Raw genomic sequence first — 27,194 nt, 5'->3', positions numbered from 1 at the left:
GACAACCTCATGATCGTGCAGCCTCATGCAGATTTTTCCTTTGCCCTGGCATCTTGAAGATTCTTTTTTGCTTCTCAAATCACATCTTTTTTTCCCATTCTTCATGACACTTTCCTGATTTCCCTTTCTGTATTCTTGATCTTTATCTTCTGCTATCTGAATTCATCATCTCAGCAAACATGTGTCAAGCAACTACTATGAACCAGGCTCTGTGCTGGGCTCTGGGGATTCAAAAACCCATGACCTGATCTTGACCTTGAAGTATTCACAGGCTGCAACAGTGGGTCTCAGACCTGGTGGCACGTTTGAATCGCTGTCTGAAGAACTTTAAAAAAATTCTAATTGCGAAGTCCTAGCCATAGAGATTCTGGTTTAATTGGTATTGAGTGAGACCCTGGCATTGTTATTTTTAAACAGATTCTAATGTGCACCCAGGGATAAGAACCACTCACTAGTCTAATGGATGAAACAGATGTGGAGACAAATGATTTTAATACAATGTGAAGGCAGAAGTAAGCACAGAGGGCAGGAGGAGAACAGAAGAGAAACCCGGGATCCAGCTTAGGAAGTGATAAAGCCAGGCAGGTTACCCAGAGTGGATGACTCAGTGCCCCGTCTCATCCCAGAAGAACTTTTTGCAGAGCCCACCTTTCCTCCCATTTTCCAATCAAATAGGAGAAATGAAAGTATCTCCTAGAGTTACCTTTTATCTTTTTTTCCCCCCAGATGCAGTGTTTATTGTTTGATTTGTAGTGCTTATTGTTTTTGGAGTTTAAATTCTCCCTGCATGTCTGATTTCAGGGTACCAACATGATGCCATTGAACATGGGACGTGATGTGCATAATCAGCTCTTGGGAACCTTCAGGTGTGGGCTCCAGCACCTCACTGGACCGCTGGGTTCCTAGTAGAGTGGAGGAAGTGTTCACTTAGCCACAACTTTGCCTCACCCTGGAGGCCAACTGAGGCATGTTAGTATACCCTCTCCCTGTAGTTCTGGAGTGAGGACATTGGAAAGCTAAACAGTGGTGCTTGATTCAAGGTGCTTGATCTAATTTCTGTGGCCTTTGTCTGAAGAGGGAGGAATAAGAATGTGTCAACCTGGAATTCCCAGACTGGCTGATTGGGTCATATTTGGAAAGCTGCTGTGTGCACATCTGATTATCCTGCACCTAGGACTATGATTCACTTCTTCTTTCTCAGAATGTGCATCAGTTTGTTATATTGATTAGCCTGATTGTCTGAATAGTGTCTTTCTGTGTCAAATCTATGAAAGTTTGAACCCTATATGCTTTTGCTGAATACTGTATTTCCAATACCTAGTAATTATACCTAGACTGACACATAGTGGGAATTTTTTTTTCAAGTTTAAGTGAAAATTTATTTATTTTTTTAAATCTCCAAAAGCTTCCCATTGTTTATTATTTTTATTTTATTTATTTATTTTTTAATTTTTAAATTTTTTTATTATACTTTAAGTTCTAGGGTACATGTGCACAACTTGCAGGTTTGTTACATATGTATACATGTGCCATGTTGGTGTGCTGCACCCATTAACTCGTCATTTACATTAGGTATATCTCCTAATGCTATCCCTCCCCCCTCCCCCCACCCCACGACAGGCCCCGGTGTGTGATGTTCCCCTTCCTGTGTCCAAGTGTTCTCATTGTTCAATTCCCACCTATGAGTGAGAACATGCGGTGTTTGGTTTTTTGTCCTTGCAATAGTTTGCTGAGAATGATGGTTTCCAGCTTCATCCATGTCCCTACAAAGGACATGAACTCATCCTTTTTTATGGCTGCATGGTATTCCATGGTGTATATGTGTCACATTTTCTTTATCCAGTCTATCGTTGATGGACATTTGGGTTGGTTCCAAGTCTTTGCTATTGTGAATAGTGCCGCAATAAACATACGTGTGCATGTGTCTTTATTAGCAGCATGATTTATAATCCTTTGGGTATATACCCAGTAATGGGATGACTGGGTCAAATGGTATTACCTTTTATCTTAAGGAATAGAAGAGCGATTATGAGCATAGGCTTGGGATGCAAGAAACACATTCAAATCCCAGCTCTGCCACTTACTGTGTGGCCTTACACAAAATCGTGTGTGTGTGTGTCTGTGTGTATGTGTGAATTGATGGAGCTAATGTATGTAACGTGCCTCACCCACTGCTTTACATTCAGTAGATGCTCAAAAACATTGTAGCCATGGGCCGGGTGCGGTGGCTCACACCTGTAATCCTAGCACTTTGAGAGGCTGAGGTGGGTGGATTGTTTGTGGCCAGGAGTTTGAGACCAGCCTGGCCAACATGATGAAACCCTGTCTCTATTAAAAATACAAAAATTAGCCAGGCACGGTGATGTGTGCCTGTAGTCCCAGCTACTTGGGAGGCTGAGGCAGGAGAATTGCTTGAGCCTGGGAGGCGGAGGTTTCAGTGAGCTGAGATTGCCCCACTGCACTCCAGACTGGGCCACAGAGCAAGATGCTGTCTCAAAAAAAAAAATGTAGCTATGTACACTTCAAAGTACACAAACACACAAATGCACATGCTGATGATGCTCAGTGTGTCTTCTTCCAGCAGCAAGTACTCAGATGACTTTCCATGTTTGCCCTGCTGGCCCATCCCTGCTTGGGGGAGATACTTCACTTGGTCTGTCTCCATGTGATCTTTGAAGGCAGGTGTCTGAGCCTCAGCTCCCAAGTGCCTGCTCCTCTCCAGGTCCCTTCCCTTGTCTTCCCCAGTTGTTTAGCATCTTCTTTACCTCCAGTATTCCTGCCAACATTGGTCCCTGGCTCATTGTCTTGTCTGAAGCTTATCATGGATCTGGATGTGATGGTTCTCCCACAGCTCGCTCTGTCATCCCTGCTGTGTTTTCCCTTATGGTGGCTGAGTGGTCCACTGCCATCCTGCATGGCACCCCCAGCCTCACCTGCTGCTGCCAGTGCTTGTGGTGGGACTTAAGCTGGAGCTGCAGCTGGAGGGCTCCAGCTTGCCATAGCTGCCCACTGTCCTTTCTAAATGTATTATTATTGCCTTGGCTAGGCCTCTCCTTTTCCTGGGACAGCGATCTGAGGTTTTCTTGGTATTGAGGCCATATAGAGACGTTGATTGCCAGACTCTGATTCCCTGGGGAGTGCTTTCTTGAGTTTATAGCTTGGCCCATTCTGGAATGATGCTGTAGTCTTCCTCTAAAGCCTGCCTCCCAGTTTCTCTGAGCCTTCCCTTGCTCCTGAAACAGAACGATTACACTGTTCTGATGTCCTTACTTTCTTATTTCTCACCTTTCCCTGTGCATTCTCTCTCAACCCTATGGCAGCCCTCTGACCTCCTTGCATTTCTGGTGAAGGTCTGTGCATGGCATTGCCTTCTTGCCTGCTACTCCGTTTGTCTCTCCTATTTACTGGGATTCTGTTTATACAGACTTCTCACTTTGGCTCTTTGGTTTTTTAAAAGTGATTTCTGCTTCAATTCAGCACTTTACCATTTCTCCTTCTCCTCTTTGTTATTTACTTCTGCAAATGGGATTATTAATTTTGCTCTTTGAAACTTTTGGCATTGTCCTCCCCTGATATGGCTTGGCTGTGTCCCCACCCAAATGTCATCTTGAATTGTAGCTCCCATAATTCCCATGTGTTGTGGGAAGGACCCAGTGAAAGATAATTGAATCATGGGGGCAGTTTCCCCCATACCGTTCTCATGATGGTGAGTAAGTCTCACGAGATCTGATGATTTTATAAGGGGTTTCCCTTTTCACTTGGCTCTCTCATTCTCTCTTGTCTGCTGCCATAAAAGATGTCCTTTGCTCTTCCACCATGATTGTGAGGCCTCCCCAGCCATGTGGAGCTGTGAGTCCATTAAACCTCTTTTTTTTTTTTTTTAAATAAATTACACAGTCTTGGGTATGTCTTTATTAGCAGCATGAGAACAGACTAATACATCCCCTGAGAGAGGCTTTTCTCTTATTGTCTTTCCAGATGACCCAGCCCCATTTGTCTTATGAAGGGTGAATAAGACTCCTTTTCTCTTCTTTTAAAAATTTATTGTTATTGATATGTATATTAGATATACATACTTTTGGGGTACAGGTGATAATTTGGTACATTCATGTAGTTAAATCACAGTAATTGGGACATCCAATACCTTTGTTAAAATAAAAACTTCAATGGAAATAAATTTAAAGGAGTTTAATCAAACAATGAATGATTCATGAATCAGGCAACCCCCAGAATCACAGCAGATTCAGAGAGACTCCAGGGGTGCCTTGTGGTCAGAACAAATTTATAAAAAGGGAAGTGAGGTACAGAAATAAGAAGTGAGGTATAGAAACAGCTGGATTGGTTACAGTTGGTGTTTAACTTAGTCCATGAGTAGTTTAACTTAGTCCATGAGTAGTTGAAGTGTGGCCACTGGGATTGGCCAAGACTCAGCTATTGTTACAGGTGCATACTCCTAAGTTAGGTTTTCAATCTTGTCTGCCTATTAAGCTAGGTTACATTTTGTCCACAATCACTCATATATAGAAGTATGGAGTCCTTCTCAGGCCGTATTTAATTTGCTTTAACACCTTAAATATTTATCTTCCTTTAAGCGAGGAACATTCAAATTATTCTCTTCTAGCTATTTGGAAATATACAATTGATTAATGTTAACTATAGTCACACTGCTGATGTATCGAATACTAGATCTTATTTTTTCCATCTAAGTCTATATTTGTACCCATCAATCAACTTCTCTTCATGCCCCTCTCCCTGTACCCTTCCTGGCCTCTGGGACATCCTTTCTCTTAGTTGGTGTTGTTGGACTGATCACTGTGTCCTGACCTGGTAGGACTTTGCTCATTCCCCATCTCCTCTCCTCAGGAGAACACATGCCACACTCATCTTACTGGAGTCTGTGGATTCCTTAAAACAGCCTGGGAGATCTGGAGGGGTAGCAACTATTATTCCTGGTTTTTAGTTAGGAAAATGAGACTTAGCAAGGAGGAAACAGGCCTAGGAAGGGAAACTGACGCTCCAAGCTCATGCAGCCAGTAAGGGAAGAACTGGGAAAGAATGCACACCAAGGAATTCCCAGTTCATTGCTTGGAGGAGAGAAGGTGAGTGTGCTACTCAGAGCCCCTAACATCTGTCATCCTGTAAAAGCTATAATAAAAAGTCATAAATGCATAAACAGTGTGAAAAAGTTCAAAGGTAAACTCATTAAGTTCAGAAATATAAGGGGTATGCCTAGGGCCAAAAAAAAAAAAAAAAAAAAGTCATCTAATGACTTATGGGACGCACTAGCACAGTGTGGTAGAATGTTAAAATAGCTGAGAGGAGCCTGCAGAGACAGGGGCCTCGGGTGACTGGGTCCCTACTGCATGTAGGGAGCTGTTGGAAACACCTTACATGCATTATTTTATTTAATCTTCACAAGAGATGAATGACCTTATGAGGCTGGTGTTATTACATCCACCAACTCAAGGCTCAGAGAGGTCAAAGCACTTGCTCACAGTCACAGAGTGGCTTAGGAGCTGATTTGGGATGAGAGACCAGGTCTCTCAAATTCCATTTTCATGTGCTTGCCTCCATGTCACGATTTGCCCAGTTTTCTGAAGGACAGACCTGCACATGGCCCCTGCAGGAGAGATACATCTCTCTTTGGGAGAGGTTGGCATTGGGGAGGAAAGCCCTGCCCGTCAGCCCTCCTCCTGGCTGCAGCGTCCTGGCTAGCTGTACCTGTGGGTGTGACTCTGTGTAGCTGTCTTTCTCTTAAGTACACAGAGAAAAAAATTTTTTTCCGTCGTGGGGATAAAGTTCAAGGAACAACCTCACCAAGAAGGTGGGGCTGAGTGCTGCCCAGCTGGCTGGCTGCCTGCTGTGAATAACTAACCAGAACACATGGAATATGGCATGATATGGGCCAAGACAGAGCAAGGACCCAAGTTCATGTATGACCCTCATCACCCTCCTTCTACATGCTCCCAGCGCCATGGAGAGCTTGCAGTTGGGAGTTAAGAGGGGCTACTCTCCCTTCCCTTCCAGGTAGAGGTTAAGATTCATGTCTCATAGTCCTTTATTCTTCGGGGTTTTCTTGAGACTTATTTGAGTCAAATACGTGCCAAATGAGGACGTGTCCTGCTTAAGTACTGGAGTTGGAGGAGACTAAATACCTCCTGCTTATCCCTCCCTCTGCTTGCAACACCCTCCCTGTTCCTCAGTTCTTCCTCCAGGTACATCTCAAATGTTCCCTGTTATAAGAATAGCTAATATGCTTATACACTAATACTTATGTGGCAGATATATTTATTCATTTATTTAATCCTCTCAACAGCCCTACAGCATAGGTACTATTATTTCCATTTTGCAGATCAGAAAAACAAGGCACAAAAAGGCTAAGTAATTTATCCAAGGTGACACTGTTAGTAAATGGCAGACCTGGGATTGTATCCCAGTCTATTTCAAGATATTGAAGTTGGCAGCATGGTGTGGTGAAAGAGCCTGGATTGGGTTCAAATCTTGGTCACACCATTTAAAGCTGCATGAACTTGGGAGGTGACTTAGCCATCTTGAACCTCAATTTTCTCATATCTGAAAGGGAATAATATGGTCGGGTGTGGTGGCTCATGCCTGTAATCCCAGCGCTTTGGGAGGCTGAGGCAGGAGGAACTTGAGGCCAGGAGTTAGAGACGGGCCTGGGCAACATAGCAAGAACCCATCTCTAAAAAATAAATAAATAGATAAATTAGTTGGGCATGGTGGCGTGTACCTGTAGTCCTAGATACTCAGGGAGCTGAGGCAGGGAGGATGGCTTGAGCCTGGAAGTTCTAGGCTTCAGTGAGCTCTGATTGTGCCAATGCACTCCAACCTGGGTGACAGAGTGAGACCCTGTCTCTAAAAAAAAAAACAAGGGAATAATACATCAAACATCATATAATTGTTTGTGAGGTTTAAAAAAGATAAATAATGACAGTATTGAACATTTGAAAATAAGTAATACGTATTGGTTCTCTTCCGACTTTGAATCAATCAATTATATTAAGCATAAAGCTTTAGCATAGAATAGTATAGGATAGAATGAGATGTCAGATCCGGAAAGGATCTTAGCAATGACCTAATCCAATGCATTGTCTGAAGGGTGAGGAATTATTGACACTTGCCCAAGGCCAGTCACATAGTAACTCAGTAACTGTGACAAAGATTGTGAGTTGCCTTTTCTAATATCTTGTCTCCCTTCTTTCTTAGCAATAGCATCCCTGGTTTTTAGCTGGGTTCATGGTGTCTTGGAAAAAGACTACATTTCCTAGCTTTCCTTGGAGCTAAGTGTGGCCATTTGACTATGTCTGGCCAGTGAGATGTCAGTGAAAAAGTCATAGGATACTTTCTGGAAGTCTCCTTCAAAAGGGAGAATGCTGGTTCTTTTCCCTTTCTTCCATCTTTTTGCTTAGAAGGCAGATCTGGTAACTGCAGCTCTTGTCATCTTGAACAGGAGTATGTCATAGCCTAGGGATGACAGTGCCTTCACACTACCATGAGTTATGTACCTCTAGATTTATTTCTTATGAGACAGAAGTAGACTTCTGTCATGTTTAAGCCGCTGTTGGTTGGGTTTCCTGTTACTTGCAGTCTAATCTAATCCTAACAGACACCATTAGATACGGACTAGAAACAAGGTCAATAAATGTTTATTGAGTTGAGGAGAGGTCCCCCAGAGAAGCCTGGCCTGTCTTTTTCCATCTCTGCAGGTATTTAGGAGAGAAGCTGGGGTTTTCACAACAAAACATCTTGAAGCCCTAAAATGACTTGTCATGCCTTGTGAGTGGGGGTGGGCTTATCTCTGGAAACCAGGGCTGTGGCTGGAGGAAGGTGCCCAGGTATGGGTGGTCTGGCACTGTCGGTCTTCTCTCTCAGCCACAGAGGGACAAACCTGTGGACAGAGCTATCCTTTGGTTCCAAATGTGGGTCTCTGCACGTGGTCCGTCCCGTAAGCTCTCAGCTGGTGGGCTGAAGAAGCCTGAGGAAGCCAGGATCTGTGAGATGGCCCGATTACCTTGCCTGTTATTCACTTCGTTACTGGCATGTTTTGAAATTGATGATTTCTTTTCTTTCCTCAAAAAACTTGTTCCTCCCTTTGCTTTGCTTTTTTTTAAATTAATTTTTCTGTCATGAAATATTTCAAAGATAGACAAGAATAGAAAAGAGCATAATGAATACCTATTTACCCACGATTAAGCTTTATCAAATCTTAACATTATGTCATATTTGCATCAGATCTCATTTAAAGAAATAAAATATTACTGATATAATTGAAGATCTCCGCATATTCCACTCCTACCCCTGTTCCTCTCCCTCCTCAGAGGTAACTATTACCATGAATCCAGTGTTTATCATTCCTATGTATGTTTTTACACTTTTATTACATATTTATGTATTCATTAATACAATATAGCATTACTCAGTAGGATTTTAAATTTTATATATAAATTGTAGCAGATTCCACTTATCATTGAGTATTCCATTGTATAAATATACCACAATGTATTTCTCCATTTTCCTGTTGATGAATATTTATGCTGTTTCCTTTTTTTTTCTTTTTTATAACCCACACTATGCTGTGATGAATTCCTCCACTTACCTCCTCCTGGGGAACAGTGAGAGGGTTTGTTTAAGGCAAGTGTCAGCAAACTATAGCTTATAAGTCATACCTGGCTACCACTTGTTTTTTGTATGCAGCTATGAATTAAGAATGGTTTTTACATTTTTTCTTTTTCTGAATTTGTATTTTAACTTTAAAAATTGTGGTAAAATGGGGCCTGGCATGGTGGCTCATGCCTGCAATCCCAGCACTTTGGGAGACCAAGGTGGGCAGATCACCTGAGGTCAAGAGTTTGAGATCAGCTTGGCCAACATGGCGAAAGCCCATCTCTACTAAAAATATAAAAATTAGCTGGGTGTGGTGGCACATGCCTGTTATCCCAGCTACTCGGGAGGCTGAGGCAGGAAAATCACTTGAACCCAGGAGGCAGAGGTTGCAGTGAGCCAAGATCGCACCACTGCACTCCAGCATGGGCGACAGAGGTCGCACACACACACAAAAATAAATAAATAAAAATAAATAAAAAATTATGGTAAAATATGCATAACAGAAGATTTACCATTTTCACCATTTTTCAGTATATAGTTCAGTGGCGTTAAGTACATTCACGTCATTGGGTGACCATCACCACCATCCATCTCCAGAATGTTTTCATCATCCCAAACTGAAACTCCGTGGTCATTAATAACTCCCCTTTCCCGCTTCCCCTAGCCCTGACAGACACCATTCTACTTTCTGTCTCTGTGTACTTGACTACTGTAGGTCCTTTATGTTGGTGGAATCATGCCATATTCATCCTTTTGTGACTGGCTTATTTCACTTAGCATCATGTCTCCAAGGTTCATGCATGTTGAGGCATGTGTCAGAATTTCATTTTTAAGGCTGAATAATTTTCCATTGCATGTGTGTATCACATTTTGTTTATCCACTACATTTTTAATGATTAAAAATAATAAGAAAACTATTTTGTGGCACGTGAAAAGTACATAAAATCCAGATTTCTGTGTCTATTAAAAAGTTTGAATCGAGCACAGCCACAGGCATTGATTTGAGTGTTGTCTATGGCTGCCATCATGCTAAAACAGCAGTTAATTAAGACCATATGGCTGGCAAAGCCTAAAATATTTACTATCTGGCCTTCACAGAATAAGTTTGCCAACTCCTGCTGTTATATAATTACCTACAGGTGGAATAATGAATGGTAAGGTATGGGCATCTTCAGCTTTACTAGATGTTGTAAAATTGCTCTCCAAAGCAATAGAACTAAGTATTGTAGTGCTTGAGTTTTTTATAAACTTCTTTCTTTCCTTTTTGGACAGATTCTTTGTTTAAATAAAGGTGCTGGAAGTGCCCTTAAAAGGCATTGTGCAGTCAGTTAATGTTGCTGCATACAGACAACTTTGAAATTTGAATGGTGGCAGAGTGTGGTGGCTCACACCTGTAATCCCAGCACTTTGGGAGGCCAGGTGGACGGATTACTTGAGCTCAGGAGTTCGAGACCAGCCTGGGCAACATGGCAAGATGTGATCTCTACAAAAAAATGCAAAAATTAGCTGGGTGTGGTGGCATGCACCTAGAATTCCACTACTTGGGAGGCTGAGGTGGGAGGATCACTTGAGCCAGGAGGTGGAGGTTGCAGTGAGCTGTGATTGCACCACTTCACTGCACAGTCTGGGCAACAGGGCAAGATGGGACAAAAAAGAAGAAGAAAGAAAAAAATAAATTTGAATGTTTTACAACAAGCGTTTATTTTGGGCTTATTGACCTGTGCATTGGTAGGGTTTGGCTGATGTGTAACGGGCTCAACTCAGCCTGACTCCAAGCAGTGGGTTGGGTTCAGATTTGCTCCACATGCCTCTCATCCTCCTTGGACTTGTAGCTGAGGCAAATTTTTCTCATGGGAAAAGGCAAGAACTCGAGTGTAGGCCCACACAAACACTTTTCAAGTCTTTGCTAGTGTTGTGCAACCATCCTGTTGGTCAAAGAATAGGTAGGCCCAAAGTCAAGAGCTCAGGAAATACACTCTGTCCATCGTGAAGCCATGGTATGAATGTGGATGTATAATTCCACTATAGGGGAAGGAAGATCTGGGGTCAATAACTGAATCTGCCACAGATATCAGCGTTTTTTAGTTTCAGGACCTTCCTTCCTTCCTTCGTTCCTTCCTTCATTCCTCCTTCGTTCCTTCCTTCGTTCCTCCTTCGTTCCTTCCTTCCTTCCTTCCCTCTCTTTCTGTCTTTCTTTCTTTCTCTTTCTTCTCCGTGTTTTTCTAATATCTTTTTTTTTTTTTGAGATAGGGTCTTGCTCTGTCACCCAGGCTGGAGTGCAGTGGCTGATCATGGCTCACTGCCGACTCGGCCTTCCAAGTTCAATTGGTCCTCTTGCCTCAGCCTCTCAAGTAGCTGGGATCACAGGTACATGCCACCATACCCAGCTATTTTTTTCTTTTAAGTAGAGACAGGGTCTCACTGTATTGCCCAGGCTGGTCTCAAACTCCTGGGCTCAAGGGATCTGTCCACCTTGGCCTCCCAAAAAGCTGGGATTACAGGCATGAGCCACTGTGCCCAGCTCTCTCTCTCTCTCTCTCTCTTTCTCTTTCTTTCTTGGAGACAGGGTCTCTCTCTGTTGGCCAGGATGAAGTGCAGTGGTGTGATCATAGCTCACTGCATCCTTGAACTCCTGGGCTCAAGCGATCCTTCTGCCTCAGCGTCCTGATAGCTGAGAGTATAGGTATGCACCACCATGCTTGGCTAATTTAAAAAAAAAAATTTATAGAGACAGGGGGTCTCACTATTTTTGCCCAGGCTAGTTCAAAACATTTTCTTGAAACCAAACCTTATGTAGAATTGTAATGTAATATGGAGAAAAGTGAAGCTGCTCTGATTTGAAGTGGGAATGGGGGTGTGCAGAACCCCTGCCTGCTCAACTCCCCTCTGTTCCCGAACAACTCTGCGGAGTCCCCCAGCTTCACAGAATGTAGTTTGATAGCCAGTCTCTTACATTGTTTCCTCTTCCAGGCGACGTCAACACTCTCCCCGCTGCAAGATCCAGGGATCTGCAGCAACACAACCAGGAGCAGATCCTCTCTGAGGGTTGAGTCTCAACATGTGGCCCAAAGGGGCGCCTCCTAGAAGCCAAGAGTAAAGAGGATGCCTGAGGCCACACCTGAATGTGGGCAAAGTAGATGACAAGATTAGAAACAGACCTGGTTTGCTCCGTGGCTCAGCCCAAGCTGGCTGGATTGACAGAACTTCAGCTCCTTGCCTGCCTCTGACTCAGGGAAGGAGATCCTTGTCCTGTGGAACATCTGGCTCTCATGTCATGAGTCTTCTGTCAGAGTAATGGTGGCTTCTTATCATTATTGACTTTCACCATGGTCTTAGCAGCACCTTTTGGGCAGGCAGTCTGGTTGCTGTTTCCAGAACAGAGCCACAGGCCAGCCCCATCCCATGTGGCCTCTGTAATGCTTTCCTCTTCCATAGGCAGTGTGAGAAGCCCATCCACCAGAGTTACAGTGTGGAGGTGATGAGTCAGACCACGTCCTATTGTGAGCTTGCAAGGCTGCTTTCATTAGGTATTAGTTCCCTGTGTCTGGCTGGACCAGGAAGCAAGGTCCAGCCCCCTCTTCTCCTCTCCATGCCCCAGTAGGCTCCCCTGCTCTCTCCAACCCTCCCGCAACAGCCAGTCTTCCCCTCCCAGGCGCTGCTCCTGGAGCTCAATCAGCAACTCCATCTCCAAGCTTTATGTTTCCCATTAGATTTCTCCTAATTTTCTTGTCCTTTACAACCTGACAGTATCTGTACTTTTGTTCTTATGATCTAATTAAAATTAGTGATTTAATGAGACTACCCTCGGAAGCTGCAAGAAAGGCAGTGATGGGCAGGATGGTGGAGACGGGAAGGTAAGCAGACACTTGGTGTCTATAGGGGCTTTGTCTTGCATTTATTAATTCTACAAATGTTTATTAAGCATCTATTATATGCCAGCATCCAGGCTAGGCAATGAGAAGATAGTGACAAACAAGAAAATCGAGCCAGTTATCTGTTTCTCCCCTTCCCCACTTGCTGGTGAGGTCTTGCTGCATCTGGACATGTTTTCCGTAACTGACTTCCATTTATTTGGCTGCTGAGCTCTGGCTGGCTGCTTAGACATTCTGCTGCTGTGCACTCATCCCAGCAGCTTTACAGACATTTACTGCTTGTACCCTTGAGTTTGCTTCACTTTTTGAACTAAGCACCTTGAACCTTCACAGCTGCCTTCTGCAGGGGCCCAGCCCTGGAACTGAATTTTTTTTTTTTTTTTGAGATGTTATCTTGCTCTGTCACCCAGGCTGGAATGTAGTGGTGCTATCTCGGCTCACTGCAACCTCCACCTTCCGGGTTCAAGTGATTCTCATGCCTCAGCCTCCCGAGTAGCTGGGACTACAGGCACCCGCCACCATGCCTGGCTAATTTTTGTATTTTCAGCAGAGATGGGGTTTCACCATGTTGGCCAGGCTGGTCTCAAACTTCTGACTTCAAGTGATCCACCCACCCTTCCTCCCAGATTGCTGGGATTACAGGCGTGAGCCACTGCGTCCAGACTGGAGCTGAAATTTTGCCCCCTACTCAACTCTATCCTGAGCTCTGGCCTGGCTTGTTCTCACCTCCCTGTCTTAGACTCTAGAGAAGTGGGCACTATTTAAGGCCAACCATTGACTTCTGATAATATAATTAGATAAAGGCTTCTGGACTAACTCCATTGCCTTTGTATACATTGGTTTCCTCTGATAAGAAAACTGGGTAGTAACTAAAGCCACATTCTCTGGAGAGATGAAAGATTAACCAAGAGAAGAGCAAGCTTCCACTGTTTATTTAGAACGTTTAAGGAACCAGAAGTGGGTAGCTGCTGCTTGACTCTCTTTATCATGTGGGTGCCTCTGTCTCCTTCTGTCTTCTTGTCTGTATCTGTCTCTTGTCAAGCCTGATTGTCCCAATACTCCCAGCAACTTTGGAATTCAGGGGTCTGCCTTACAGCCTCATGAGCTCTGTGTATGTTTGCAGGACTCTATTTTAAGCACTATCAGAGTTTGGAGCTCAGTTTCAGCCCTCTGTGTGGGAGTGCCTTAGCGAGATACTGGCAATCCAGATTTCAGATTCTGTGAAATAGCTTACTTCAGATCATTCCTCCAGGGTTGCATCTCCTTGGATTTTGAATGATTGGTTTCAGACTTTTAGCCTCAGGACTTGGCATTTCAGAATGTTAGGTCTCTCCATAGCTTAACTAATCTACATTCTTGTTGACCTTTAATCAATAAGAGATGGTCTTGGCTTAACCATGGGACAGATTCTGTTTTACAAGATTTCTTTCTTTATAGAGGCTCAGGGGTAGGATGATGCCTTTCCCACTTCAAACAGTCATTTTAACCTCTTTTGATGGGTATGTTCTTGGGAGTGCAGTATGTTCTTGGGATGAAGGAAGGAGATGCTGGAAAAACACAACTTTATATCCCCATCCTTCAGAGTATAACAGATCTTTATCTTGATCAAATGTCCAATGTCAACTTTTTTATATGTAAAATGGGATGCGTGTGTGTGTGTGTGTGTGTGTGTGTGTGTGTATGGAGGGAGGGTAGCAGAGACTACTAAACATCTTTCTCATGGAACCGTGATGGGGTTTGACAATGTTGTGTGATTTTTCATGGAAATCTTAAACAAGAATATAGTTGTGCCTAGGCAGGCAATACACTAATACACTGACTGGGACCCATCTGTAGCTCTTAGAACACAACAATAGCTAATATTATTAAGCACTTACTAAATACTTTATCTCACTTGAAATTCACAGCCTCCTAATAATAATTTGAATTATTACCATCCCTACTGACAATTAGGTCACTCAATAACAAATGGCAAAGGAAGGGTTTGAGCTCAGCTCAGACTTGGCATCAAGGCTCTGTAATCTTCCACTTTGTAGTGACTGGAGCTGTTGAAATGATTATTCCAGTGTAATCTTTTTTTTTTTTTGGACAGAAATATTTCTGTTAGGGATGGGTCAGAGGCCTAAAAGCAGGTCTGTTTATCTCCCTGCCCAAGTTCTTTCCACTTCACTAGGCTGCCTGTGAAGCCTGAGATCCATCACTGCCTCTTGGAAAGTTGTGACATCATGTAATTCTCTTGGCTTGAAGGCCACTCTGTCCCGCTGGCTGTTGAATGAAGATGCTTGTCAGTGAATTACAATTTTCTTAAACATTTTTTCCATGCTAACCCATTATGATGGTTTTTTAAGGAAGACAAATGTTGATTAAGCATGTACTATGTGTAAGGCAATTTCACACACATTATTCCCTTTTTCTCCTCATGCCAATATAGGAATGGTGCAGTAGGAATAATTATTCCCATTTTACAGTTGAAGAAATGGAGGTGACAATACACCCACTTTAGCTTATGGAGACTCAAAATACCGTACACAAAATCAGCAGGTGGGTGAGTAGGGGGCACAGCTAGAGGATGATGGCATTAGGAGGGGCCACATGGATCATCAATGTGAGAAAACATTTTAAATGATCCATTTTCAAGGCATGATAAATCTAAGTACTGGCAGCCAGCCTGCAAACGTAACAAACCACATGTCTCATGCACCTAGAAGGTCACCATAAGTGAACAGAATGTAGAAGAGGGGTCAGCCCATAAAAGGGAAGAAAGTTTTGTTATTGGGAAATTGAAACTTAAGCAGGGGAGGAGACCAGGGTATATAACCTTAGAAGGGAGATAATGAAACTTAGGCGATGTCTAGGAAGACTGTAACCCCATAGTACTCAACCAATGAGGAACTTGGGGGAGGATTTGTGTGCTAGGAGATAAATTACCTGTTGTAACTGCCCTGGGTGTGCCTGCCTATCAGACACCCGATCTTGCAAGTCCACCATTAAAAGTCTCGCTTCCGCTGTTCTTCGTGTCTCTGAGTCCATTCTTTGGGTTTGGATGGGTGAATGTATGTTTCTCACAAACCTGGAGGCCCATCTGGGATCTCTGTGCCTGCATGGAGTAAGACTCTGGATGAGAGGGGAGATGTGTCCCACCTGATTTAGGTGGCCTGCTCTGTCCAGGCACCCCGGCTCCCTGCAGAAGCCATAGACAAACTCGAGACTGTTACTCAGGAGGCAGTGGAGGTGACAGAGGGAGAAAAGCAGGCACTGTGGCAACCAGGCAAACTTGTGCATGAGCCAAGGTAGAAAATTGGACTATAAGTACTGCCTTGGTGGTTGGGCATTTTCGGAGGTCAAGTGTGTGTGACTGAGAGGTATCTTAGATATGAAGTGAGTGCAGAGTCCCAATCCGCAGTTCCATTCTCCTGCAAGGGAAATGGCCGGAGATGGATGAAGTGATTTTCGGGGTGTGCAAGAAACCTCCAATAGAGGGGGGTTGAGCACACAGGGAAACTCAGACACAGAGACTGACCAAAAATGGGAAACAGAAATTCTAGGCCAAGGGGACAAAGGAAAGAGGGAATCAAAGAGACTCTCTCTGACATTCCCTGGATAGTCTTTTGGGGAGAATGCTGCAGGTTTGGAGGGACAACTCTCGAACCAGGGACAAGGAAAAGCAAAAGATGAAAAAGTATTGCTGTTTTATCTGTCCCAAGGACCCCATTTGTAAGCCTTCAGTCTTTTGGCCTAACTTTGGATCAGACGAGGACTGGGTTTGCCAAGTTTTAATTCTCTATGTGAATGATAAAACCCCATACTGACGAGAAGAGATAGGTTACACTCTCTGATGGATCATGGAATTAGCCCCCATGTTCCCCCTCAAAGAAGAAAAAGAGCCTAGTAAAAAGTCCTCACCCAGGGAAAAGCCCTGGGACCCCCTACCATGCTTGCCCCTTCCATATGTCTCAAAAAATAGGGGACAGAAAGATCAAGGGGCAGGAGGAAGGTTAGAGGAAGAAAGACCTGGTGACCATGGGGGAGCTGAACCAACCTCTCCCTTAAATCTTCATCCAAATTTAAGAAAAGAATTAGAACAGTGTAAGAGGCTATGTGTGTCTCTGCACTTGAGATGGGTCTCCTGAATACAGCACACTGATGGGTCTTGACTCTTTATCCAATTTGCCAGTCTGTGTCTCTTAATTGGAGCATTTAGCCCAATTACACTTAAGGTTAATATTGTTATGTGTGAATTTGATCCTGTCGTTATGATGTTAGCTGGTTACTTTGCTCGTTAGTTGATGCAGTTTCTTCCTAGCATCGATGGTCTTTACAATTTGGCATGTTTTTGCAGTGGCTGGTACTGGTTGTTCCTTTCCATGTTTAGTGCTTCCTTCAGGAGCTCTTGTAAGGCAGGCCTGGTGGTGACAAAAATCTCTCATAGGCTCAAAATAAAGGGTTGGAGGAAGATCTACCAAGCAAATGGAAAACAAACAAAAAAAAGCAGGGGTTGCAATCCTAGTCTCTGATAAAACAGGCTTTAAACCAACAAAGATCAAAAGAGACAAAGAAGGCCATTACATAATGGTAAAGGGATCAATTCAACAAGAAGAGCTAACTATCCTAAATATATATGCACCCAATATAGGAGCACCCAGATTCATAAAGCAAGTCCTTAGAGACTTACAAAGAGACTTAGACTCCCACACAATAATAATGGGAGACTTTAACACCCCACTGTCAACATTAGACAGATCAATGAGACAGAAAGTTAACAAGGATATCCAGGAATTGAACTCAGCTCTGCACCAAGTGGACTTAATAGACATCTACAGAACTCTCCACCCCAAATCAACAGAATATACATTCTTCTCAGCACCATCTTGCACTTATTCCAAAATTGACCACATAGTTGGAAGTAAAGCACTCCTCAGCAAATGTAAAAGAACAGAAATTATAACAAACTGTCTCTCAGAACACAGTGCAATCAAACTAGAACTCAGGATTAAGAAACTCACTCAAAACCACTCAGCTACATGGAAACTGAACAACCTGCTCCTGAATGACTACTGGGTACATAACGAAATGAAGGCAGAAATAAAAGATGTTCTTTGAAACCAATGACGACAAAGACACAAGACACCAGAATCTCTGGGACACATTTAAAGCAGTGTGTAGAGGGAAATTTATTGCACTAAATGCCCACAAGAGAAAGCAGGAAAGATCTAAAATTGACACCCTAACATCACAATTAAAAGAACTAGAGAAGCAAGAGCAAACACATTCAAAAGCTAGCAGAAGGCAAGAAATAACTAAGATCAGAGCAGAACTGAAGGAGATAGAGACACAAAAAACCTTTCAAAAAATCAATGAATCCAGGAGCTGGTTTTTTGAAAAGATCAACAAAATTGATAGACTGCTAGCAAGACTAATAAAGAAGAAAAGAGAGAAGAATCAAATAGACACAATAAAAAAATGATAAAGGGGATATCACCACTGATCCCACAGAAATACAAACTACCATCAGAGAATACTATAGACACCTCTATGCAAATAAACTTGAAAATCTAGAAGAAATGGATAAATTCCTCGACACATATACCCTCCCAAGACTAAACCAGGAAGAAGTTGAATCCCTGAATAGACCAATAACAGGCTCTGAAATTGAGGCAATAATGAATAGCCTACCAACGAAAAAAAGTCCAAGACCAGATGGATTCACAGCCAAATTCTACCAGAGGTACAAAGAGGAGCTGGTACCATTCCTTCTGAAACTATTCCAATCAATAGAAAAACAGGGAATCCTCCCTAACTCATTTTATGAGGCCAGCATCATCCTGATACCAAAGCCTGGCAGAGACACAACAAAAAAAGAGAATTTTAGACCAATATCCCTGATGAACATCGATACAAAAATCCTCAATAAAATACTGGCAAACTGAATCTAGCAGCACATCAAAAAGCTTATCCACCATGATCAAGTTGGCTTCATCCCTGGGATGCAAGGCTGGTTCAACATATGCAAATCAATAAACGTAATCCATCACATAAACAGAACCGAAGACAAAAACCATATGATTATCTCAATAGATGCAGAAAAGGCCTTTGACAAAATTCAACAGTGCTTCATGCTAAAAACTCTCAATAAACTCGGTATTGATGGGACGTATCTCAAAATAGTAAGAACTATTTATGACAAACCCACAGCTAATATCATACTGAATGGGCAAAAACTGGAAGCATTCCCTTTGAAAACTGGCACAAGACAGGGATGCCCTCTCTCACCACTCCTATTCAACATAGTGTTGGAAGTTCTGGTCAGGGCAATCAGGCAGGAGAAAGAAATAAAGGGTATTCAATTAGGAAAAGAGGAAGTCAAATTGTCCCTGTTTGCAGATGACATGATTGTATATTTAGAAAACCCCATCGTCTCAGCCCAAAATCTCCTCAAGCTGATAAGCAATTTCAGCAAAGTCTCAGGATACAAAATCAATGTGCAAAAATCACAAGCATTCCTATACACCAATAACAGACAAACAGAGAGCCAAATCATGAGTGAACTCCCATTCACAATTGCTTCAAAGAGAATAAAATACCTAGGAATCCAACTTACAAGGGATGAGAAGGACCTCTTCAAGGAGAGCTACAAACCACTGCTCAATGAAATAAAAGAGGACAAAAACAAATGGAAGAACATTCCATGCTCATGGATAGGAAGAATCAATATCATGAAAATGGCCATACTGCCCAAGGTAATTTATAGATTCAATGCCATCCCCATCAAGCTTCCAATGACTTTCTTCAGAGAATTGGAAAAAAACTGCTTTAAAGTTCATATTGAACCAAAAAAGAGCCCACATTGCCAAGACAATCCTAAGCCAAAAGAACAAAGCTGGAGGCATCATGCTACCTGACTTCAAACTATACCACAAGGCTACAGTAACCAAAACAGCATGGTACTGGTACCAAAACAGAGATATAGACCAACGGAACAGAGCAGAGCCCTCAGAAATAATACCACACATCTACAACCATCTGATCTTTGACAAACCTGACAAAAACAAGAAATGTGGAAAGGATTCCCTATTTAATAAATGGTGCTGGGAAAACTGGCTAGCCATACGTAGAAAGCTGAAACTGGATCCCTTCCTTACACCTTATACAAAAATTAATTCAAGATGGATTAAAGACTTAAGTGTTATACCTGAAACCATAAAAACCCTAGAAGAAAACTTAGGCAATACCATTCAGGACATAGGGATGGGCAAGGACTTCATAACTAAAACACCAAAAGCAATGGCAACAAAAGCGAAAATAGACAAATGGGATCTAATTAAACTAAAGAGCTTCTGCACAACAAAAGAAACTACCATCGGAGTGAACAGGCAACCTACAGAATGGGAAAAAATTTTTACAATCTACCCATCTGACAAAGGGCTAATATCCAGAATCTACAAAGAACTTAAACAAATTTACAAGAAAAAATCAGACGACCCCAACAAAAAGTGGGTGAAGGATATGAACGGACACTTCTCAAAATAAGACATTTTTGCAGCCAACAGACACATGAAAAAATGCTCATCATCACTGGCCATCAGAGAAATGCAAATCAAAACCACAATGAGACACCATTTCACACCAGTTGGAATGGTGATCATTAAAAAGTCAGGAAACAACAGGTGCTGGAGAGGATGTGGAGAAATAGGAACACTTTTACACTGTTGGCAGGACTGTAAACTAGTTCAACCATTGTGGAAGACTGTGGCGATTCCTCAAGGATCTTGAACTAGAAATACCAGTTGACCCAGCCATCCCATTACTGGGCATATACCCAGAGGATTATAAATCATGCTGCTATAAAGACACATGCATATGTATGGTTATTGCAGCACTATTCACAACAGCAAAGACTTGGAACCAACCCAAATGTCCATCAATGATAGACTGGATTAAGCAAATATGGTACATATACACCATGGAATACTATGCAGCCATAAAAAAGGATGAGTTCATGTCCTTTGTAAGGATATGGATGAAGCTGGAAACCATCATTCTCAGCAAACTATCGCAAGGACAGAAAACCAAACACCACAGGCTCTCACTCATAGGTGGGAATTGAACAATGAGAACACTTGGACACAGGAAGGGGAACATCACACTCCAGGGCCTGTGGTGGGGTGTTGGGGGGGTGGGCGAAGGGATAGCATTAGGAGATATACCTAATGTAAATGACGAGTTAATGGGTGCAGCACACCAACATGGCACATGTATACATATGTAACAAACCTGCACGTTGTACACATGCACCCTACAACTTAAAGTATATATGTAAAAAAAAGAACAGTGTAAGAGGATATTGAAAACTCCCCTATCCACTCCACACAGCAGGCATCTAGCATGTATCCTCTTAGGGAAGTTCCCATGGGACAGGGAGAGACTGGCTTTGTAAATGCTCCTGTTACAGGTACTGAAGTTAGGAATTTCAAGGAGGAAATGAAACCACTCCTAGAAGATCCGCTCAGTTTAGCAGACCAGCTGTACCAAATCCTAGGACCCAGCTTTTACACCTGGGCTAAAATTATTCTATTATAAATATACTGTTCACAGGAGAAGAAAGGGGAATGATTAGGAGAGCAGTCATGACCATCTGGGACAGGCAACAGTCTCCCGGGCAAGGGTTCTTGCCAGCCAAACAAAAATTCCCAAATGTCATTCCCAAATGGGATAATAATGATCCCAGGGGCTGGGCCCAAATGGAGGAATGAATAATTATAAGAGATCAAAGAGTCCACTCCTAGGACATAAAATGTCTTAAAGGCATTTGAGATTCAACAAGAAAAAGAGGAAACTCCCTCTGCATTCCTACAGAGGCTCAGAGATCAGATGAGAAAATATTTTGGATTAAATCTGGAAGAACCAGTGGGCAAGGCCTTTTAAAGGTTAGCTTTGTGACTAAAAGCTGGCCTAGCAGGCCAGGGAGTGCAGCTGCAGGCGTGGGGGTGGCAGGAGCCACAGAGCCAGAGCAGACAGCTGAGAAAAAGGTGGACAGTGTGAAAGAACCAGTGTGAGTAAACCCCTAATAAGAAACTAATGTCTGTATTATGCAAAAGGAGTCATTGGGGATCCCAGTCTCTGTATAATGCAATACTTAGGAATTATGGGTGTATAGGGATTTATACCCTCACTAAACAAGTATGTGGAAGTTGTGTAGCTTGTCAAAGGATAAACAAAAAGATAATGAGAAAACAGGCCACGGGAGGAAGACCTCCCAGATTAAGACAATTTCAAAGCATTGAAGTAGATACCACAGAAATCCCCTAAGTAGGAAGACTAAAGTATTTACTGGTGATCATAGATCACCTTCCTGGCTGGGTCTTTCCCCTTTCAACAGCCACCACCAGGAATGTGGTCAAAATAATATTAGAACAATTATACCCTAGATTTGGCCTGGTGGAAAATACTGATTCAGACAATGGGAGCCACTTTATCTCAAGGTTGTTAAGGGGAATTATGGAAGGTTTACAAATTAGATGGGATTATCACACCCTTTGGCACCCCCCTTCCTCTGGAAAGGTAGAAAGAATGAATCAAACACCCAAAAAGTGTATCATCAAACTAATCTTAGAAACTAAAATGCCTTGGACAAAATGTCTTCCAATAATGCTCTTAGGATTAGGACAGCCCCAAGAACAGACTTGGGATTGTCTCCCTATGAGCTATTATATGGGCTCCCATATTTGGGCAGAGCTACAGATCTCCCTACTATGGAAACCAAGGATCAATTTTTTTTGATCAGTTCTTAAGATATTATATGCTGGCCATATCCTCTACCCTGTTATCCCTTAGGTTAAAAGGACTTCTGACTCAAATTCTGCCTCTTGAGTTTGTGGTTTACCACTTCCAGCCTGGTGACTTGGTGCTGATTAAGACTTGGAAAGAAGACATGCTGCACCCAAGCTGGGAAGGTCCCTATCAAGTGCTCCTGAGCACTGAGACAGCTGTGCAAACAGCTGAATGGGGGTGAACTCAGTATACTTGAGTCAAGTAACTGGTAAAAGATACCCCAGAAGGGAGGGAAAAAAAAACCCAGTGAAAAGTGCATGGGTCACCTGAGGAACCCTTAAAGTTAACTCTGAGAAAAATCTAAAAAGAAAACATGAGCTGGTCCCATTTCTGGAAGTTAATATGGCTGGGATAGGCTACTATACAAGGAGCAGAAGGTCAAAATGGAAACTGGCAGGGGACTCCTCCCTATCCAATCAGGTTGGTAGTTAATATAACCCAGATGGTAGCACCCCAAACTATAAGATTTAATGCCTGCCAGGTCTTACCTTGTGGGAATTTGGAAAATTAGAGACAGCTGTCCCAGGTGAATAAATATCTTTGCCCTGAGTCAAATGCAGGTTACAGTAGGGCATCACCCTGCCCCAGCTGGGATGATGTATGGTGGACTACCCAATTTGAGGGTTGGGCAGTAAACATGGGGTGGGAAACTCTGAGCTGAAGACCCTCGAGGAGTAAACTACCTCTGTCCAAGAGCTCCCCACCAAATAACTGCCAGAATTTAGAATGCAATCCTATACTCATCACCATTGACAATCCAGCTGTTCTAGACCAAGAACCAGAAGTAGCATCCTATGTACATAAGTTAGGGGCAGACATCACAGGGAAAGACCCCTAGGGTGGTTTGTTCTCAAACTAATCAATAACTCAACCTCCCATTTGCCTGGGACTACTGCAACCCCAGACCCTAACAAACACTTTAGTCCACCAATAATGACCCTAAAAGGGTAAAAATAATTGAGGTAAAGTATTTAAGGCAAATCATAGAAATTGAGACAGTTTACAGGGATGTGAATGCCTGGGTCTAATGGGTCAAATTTTCGGTATAAGCCCTCAAGAAGAGTAATTGCTATGTGTGTGCTGCAGGACAACCTCAGGCACAAGTGGCTCCGTTTCCCCTAGGATGGGATACCAGTCCTGAAGGAATGCGTTGTATGTTGGCTCTATATGAGGATAAGGATGCATGGGAAATGAGACTTGTAGGAGTCTGTCGTTACTCTTTCCTGCATTGCAGAGGTCAGATCCCACAGCAATCCCCTCATTCTCTATAGGGAATATGAACCACTCCTCTTGCCTCTCTAGGCAGGGGGAAGGTTCAATAAGCCCATGGGAGAACTCTCGACTTGTACCCAATTCCTAAACATCACTGGTGAGGCAAAGGCAATTATTCAGCTCTCCATATACCCCAGGCTGATGTCTGATGGTACTGTGGGAAAGGAATCTCCATAGCTTGTTACTGTCCAATTGGGCCAGGACTTTGCTTTAGTCCAATTGGCCATTCCCTTCACCCTGGCATTCCACAAGATACCTGAAAATACATATGGCCACCAAAACTGGAGAGATTTGACAAATTCTTTTGACCGCAATATATATGTTGACTCAATAGGAGTCCCTAGTGTGGTGCCTAATGAATTTAAGGCCCAAAATCAGCACTCTTTTGGGGGTCAACTAATTTTTTTTTTTTTTTTAGACAGTGTCTCACTCTGTCACCCAGGCTGGAGTGCATTGGCACGTTCTCGGCTCACCACAACCTCCTCCGCCTCCCAGGTTTAAGCCATTCTCCTGCCTCAGCCTCCCAAGTAGCTGGGATTACAGGTGCATGCCACCATGCCCAGCCAATTTTTGTATTTTTAGTAGAGATGGGGTTTCCCTATGTTGGCCAGGCTGGTCTAAAACTGCCGACCTCAAGTGATCTGCCTGACTCGGCCTCCCAAAGTGCTGGGATTACAGGCGTGAGCCACCACACCTGGCCCAACTATTAATAAGAATGTGCATTGGATAAACTACATCTATTATAATCAACAGAAATTTATCAATTATACTTGAGACACCCTCAAAGGGGTGGCTAGCCAGTTAGATGCCACCAGCCAAATGGCCTGGGAAAACAGGCTTGCGTCAGACATGATACTAGTGGAAAAAGGGGGCGTATATGTTATGCCAGGTGGGAAATGTTGTACTTTCATTCTCAACAATACTGCCCCAGATGGGACCATCACAGAAGCTTTACAAGGACTGAAAACTCTAGCCAACGAACTGGCAGAAAATGCTGGAATTGATGACCCACTTGTGGGTTGGCTAGAAGTTGGTTTGGAAAGACATGGTAGCTTCAATCCTTATATCTCTCACAATTGTGGCAGGAGTCTTAACCTCTGTGAGATGTTGTATTATCCCTTGTGTGAGGGGACTAGCACAGAGATTAATTGAAGCAGCTATTAGTAAACAAATGCCCATGACTTACCAGGAAAATAACCTGTTACTGTTAGAAACCAAATTAAACTCATTCTCCTATGATGAAGAAAGTAAACGAGAAATTCAAGGACTAAAAGGCTTCATATGAAAATGAGACCAAAGGAAGTAAATAGAAAAGAGGAGGGAGTTTGTGAGAAAACATTTTAAATGGTCCATTTTCAAGGCATGATAAATCTAAGTATTGGCAGCCAGCCTGCAAATGTAACAAACCGCATGGGTCATTCACCTAGAAGGTCACAATAAGTGAACAGAATGTAGAGGAAGGGGTCACCCTATAAAAGGGAAGAAAGTTTCATTATTGGGAGATTGAAACTTAAGTGGGGAAGGAGACCCAGGGTATAACCTTATAAGAGGGATAATGAAACTTAGGCGATATCCGGGAAGACTGTAACCCCACAGTACTCGATCAATGAGGAACTGGGGGAGGGACTTGCATGTTAGGAGATAAATTACCTGTTGTAACTGTCCTGGGCGTGCCTGCCTACCAGACACCTGATCTTGCAAGACTGCCATTAAAAGTCTTGCTTCCGCTCTTCTTCGTGTCTCCAAGTCCATTCTTTGGGTTTGGACGGGTGAATGTGTGTTTCTCACAATCAAATCAAATTGTCTTGTTTTGCAGGTCAGGGAACTGACTATGGCCTAGAGAAATGAGAGAGCCTGTCTAAGATCACATGGAAGCTAGGAACCGAGAAGGATCCAGACCTAGACTGCTCTATGCCGTATATTAGGATGTTTTGACCTTGCCACGACTGACATTTGGGCTGAATAATGATTTGTTGTGGGCAGCAGTCCTGTGCTTTGTTGGATGCTGCATCCTTGACTTTTCCCCACCAAATGCCAGTAGCAATCCCCCTCCCTTAGTTGTGATAACCAAAAATGTCTTCGGGCATTGCCATGCATCCTCTGGAAGGCAAAACCATCTCCAGTGGAAAACCATTGCTATATAAGATATTCCTCTGAGGTGGGGCATGGTAGCTCATGCCTGTAATCCTAGCCCTTTGGGAGGCGAAGGTGGGCAGATTGCCTGAGCTCAGGAGTTTGAGACCAACCTGGGCAACATGGTGAAACTCCATCTCTACTAAAACACCAAAAAAAAAAAAAAAAAAAAAAAAATTAGCCAGGCGTGATCCCAGCTACTTGGGAGGCTAAGATGGGAGGATCCCTGGAATGCAGGAGGCAGAGGTTGCGGTGAGCCGAGATCACTCCAGCCCAGGCAATGGAGTGAGACTCTGCCTAAAAAGAAAGAAAGAAAGAAAAAAAAGATACTCCTTTGGGCCCATCAAACAGCATAAAACTGGAGCTCAGCTCTTTCCTTGTAGTTTGGGAGAGAAATTGCTTTTGGGTGCTAAGTGGAGAATGTCTTTCCTCCCCACTCAACCCTTGAGCACCGTGGGAGACCTCTGCTGGGGCCTGGGATTTCAGCTAGGAGAGAGGAGCTCCAAGAGAGTAGTAGGGAATGTGTCAGAGGGAAGACAGCATGAACACCAGATCTTTTGAAAGATGCATATCATTTTCCCCATTTTGCAGAGAAAGGCGTAGAAGTTCAGAAGGTTGAACACACCCACAGAGCCGCATATGATTTCCCTTCCACACACCATAAGAAGACCCATAGAATACCCAGGCTCACTGTCCCTCAACTCCAGGCCCATGAGCAATAATGTCAGAGGCTTTCTCTTGTGCCCTCTCTGTCAATGGCAAGAGCAGTGTGATTACACAGTTATGTTCTGGAAAGGTCGATCTGGTCCCTGCTCTGGCCCTTCCTGTGAGCGTGGGAGGTCTTCACTTTCCCCTTGGGGGTCTTGGTCCTCACATTGGACTGCACCAGGGATGAGCATCTTCCTGGTGTTCACTCCACCTTCCCACACTCGCAACTTTGAGAATCAAATGGGGTGAATAAAGGTGTTTACAGGGCGTATTTATTTTAATGAAAAATGACAGTTTTTTTGAGTCCAACGTAGGACAATGTGTATTTTTAGAATCCAGATTAACCTGTTTTATTCACAGGAAGTATGTTAGTGCAAATGACTGTTTAGCCACTAAAATGTTAATAACTGGATCGTTTGTTTTGTTTTTGAGACAGGGTCTCGCTCTGTTGCCCAGGCTAGAGTGTACTGGCGTGATCATAGCTCACTGCAGCCTCAGACTCCTGGACTTGAGAAATCCTCCTGCCTTAGCCTCCTGCATATCTGGGACTCCAGGTATGTGCCATTGCACCTGGTTAATTAAATTTTTTTTTTTTTTTTTTTTTTTTTTGTAGAGAGTGTCTCTTTATGTTGCCCAGGTTGGTGTTGAACTCCTGGCCTCAAGCAATCCTTCCACCTTGGCCTCTTAAAGTGCTGGGATTACAGGCATGAGCTACTGTGCCCGGCCTTTTCTCATATGTAAGGAAACTGATGGTCA

The 27,194-nt window shown here is 43.2% G+C and overlaps 1 protein-coding gene across 2 annotated transcripts in view; it reads left to right on the top strand.

Moving 5' to 3' along the window:
- The first annotated feature begins 3,780 nt into the window (after positions 1-3,780).
- SPACA3 (sperm acrosome associated 3) overlaps positions 3,781-27,194 on the top strand; it is a 45,372-nt gene continuing 21,958 nt past the window's right edge. For both annotated transcript variants that reach the window (XM_055388504.2, XM_055388505.2), the window contains exons 1-2: positions 3,781-3,849; positions 26,875-26,992. In XM_055388504.2, the coding sequence (XP_055244479.2) occupies positions 3,817-3,849; positions 26,875-26,992 (151 nt within the window). In that variant the 5' untranslated portion in view covers positions 3,781-3,816. The remainder of the gene's footprint in view (positions 3,850-26,874; positions 26,993-27,194) is intronic.

The sequence above is a fragment of the Gorilla gorilla genome, chromosome 4 (genome assembly GCF_029281585.2).
Source record: "Gorilla gorilla gorilla isolate KB3781 chromosome 4, NHGRI_mGorGor1-v2.1_pri, whole genome shotgun sequence".
Classification (NCBI taxonomy): Eukaryota; Metazoa; Chordata; class Mammalia; order Primates; family Hominidae; genus Gorilla; species Gorilla gorilla.
The sequence above is the reverse complement of the archived record's forward strand: the minus strand, read 5'-3'. Positions and strand labels throughout refer to the sequence as shown.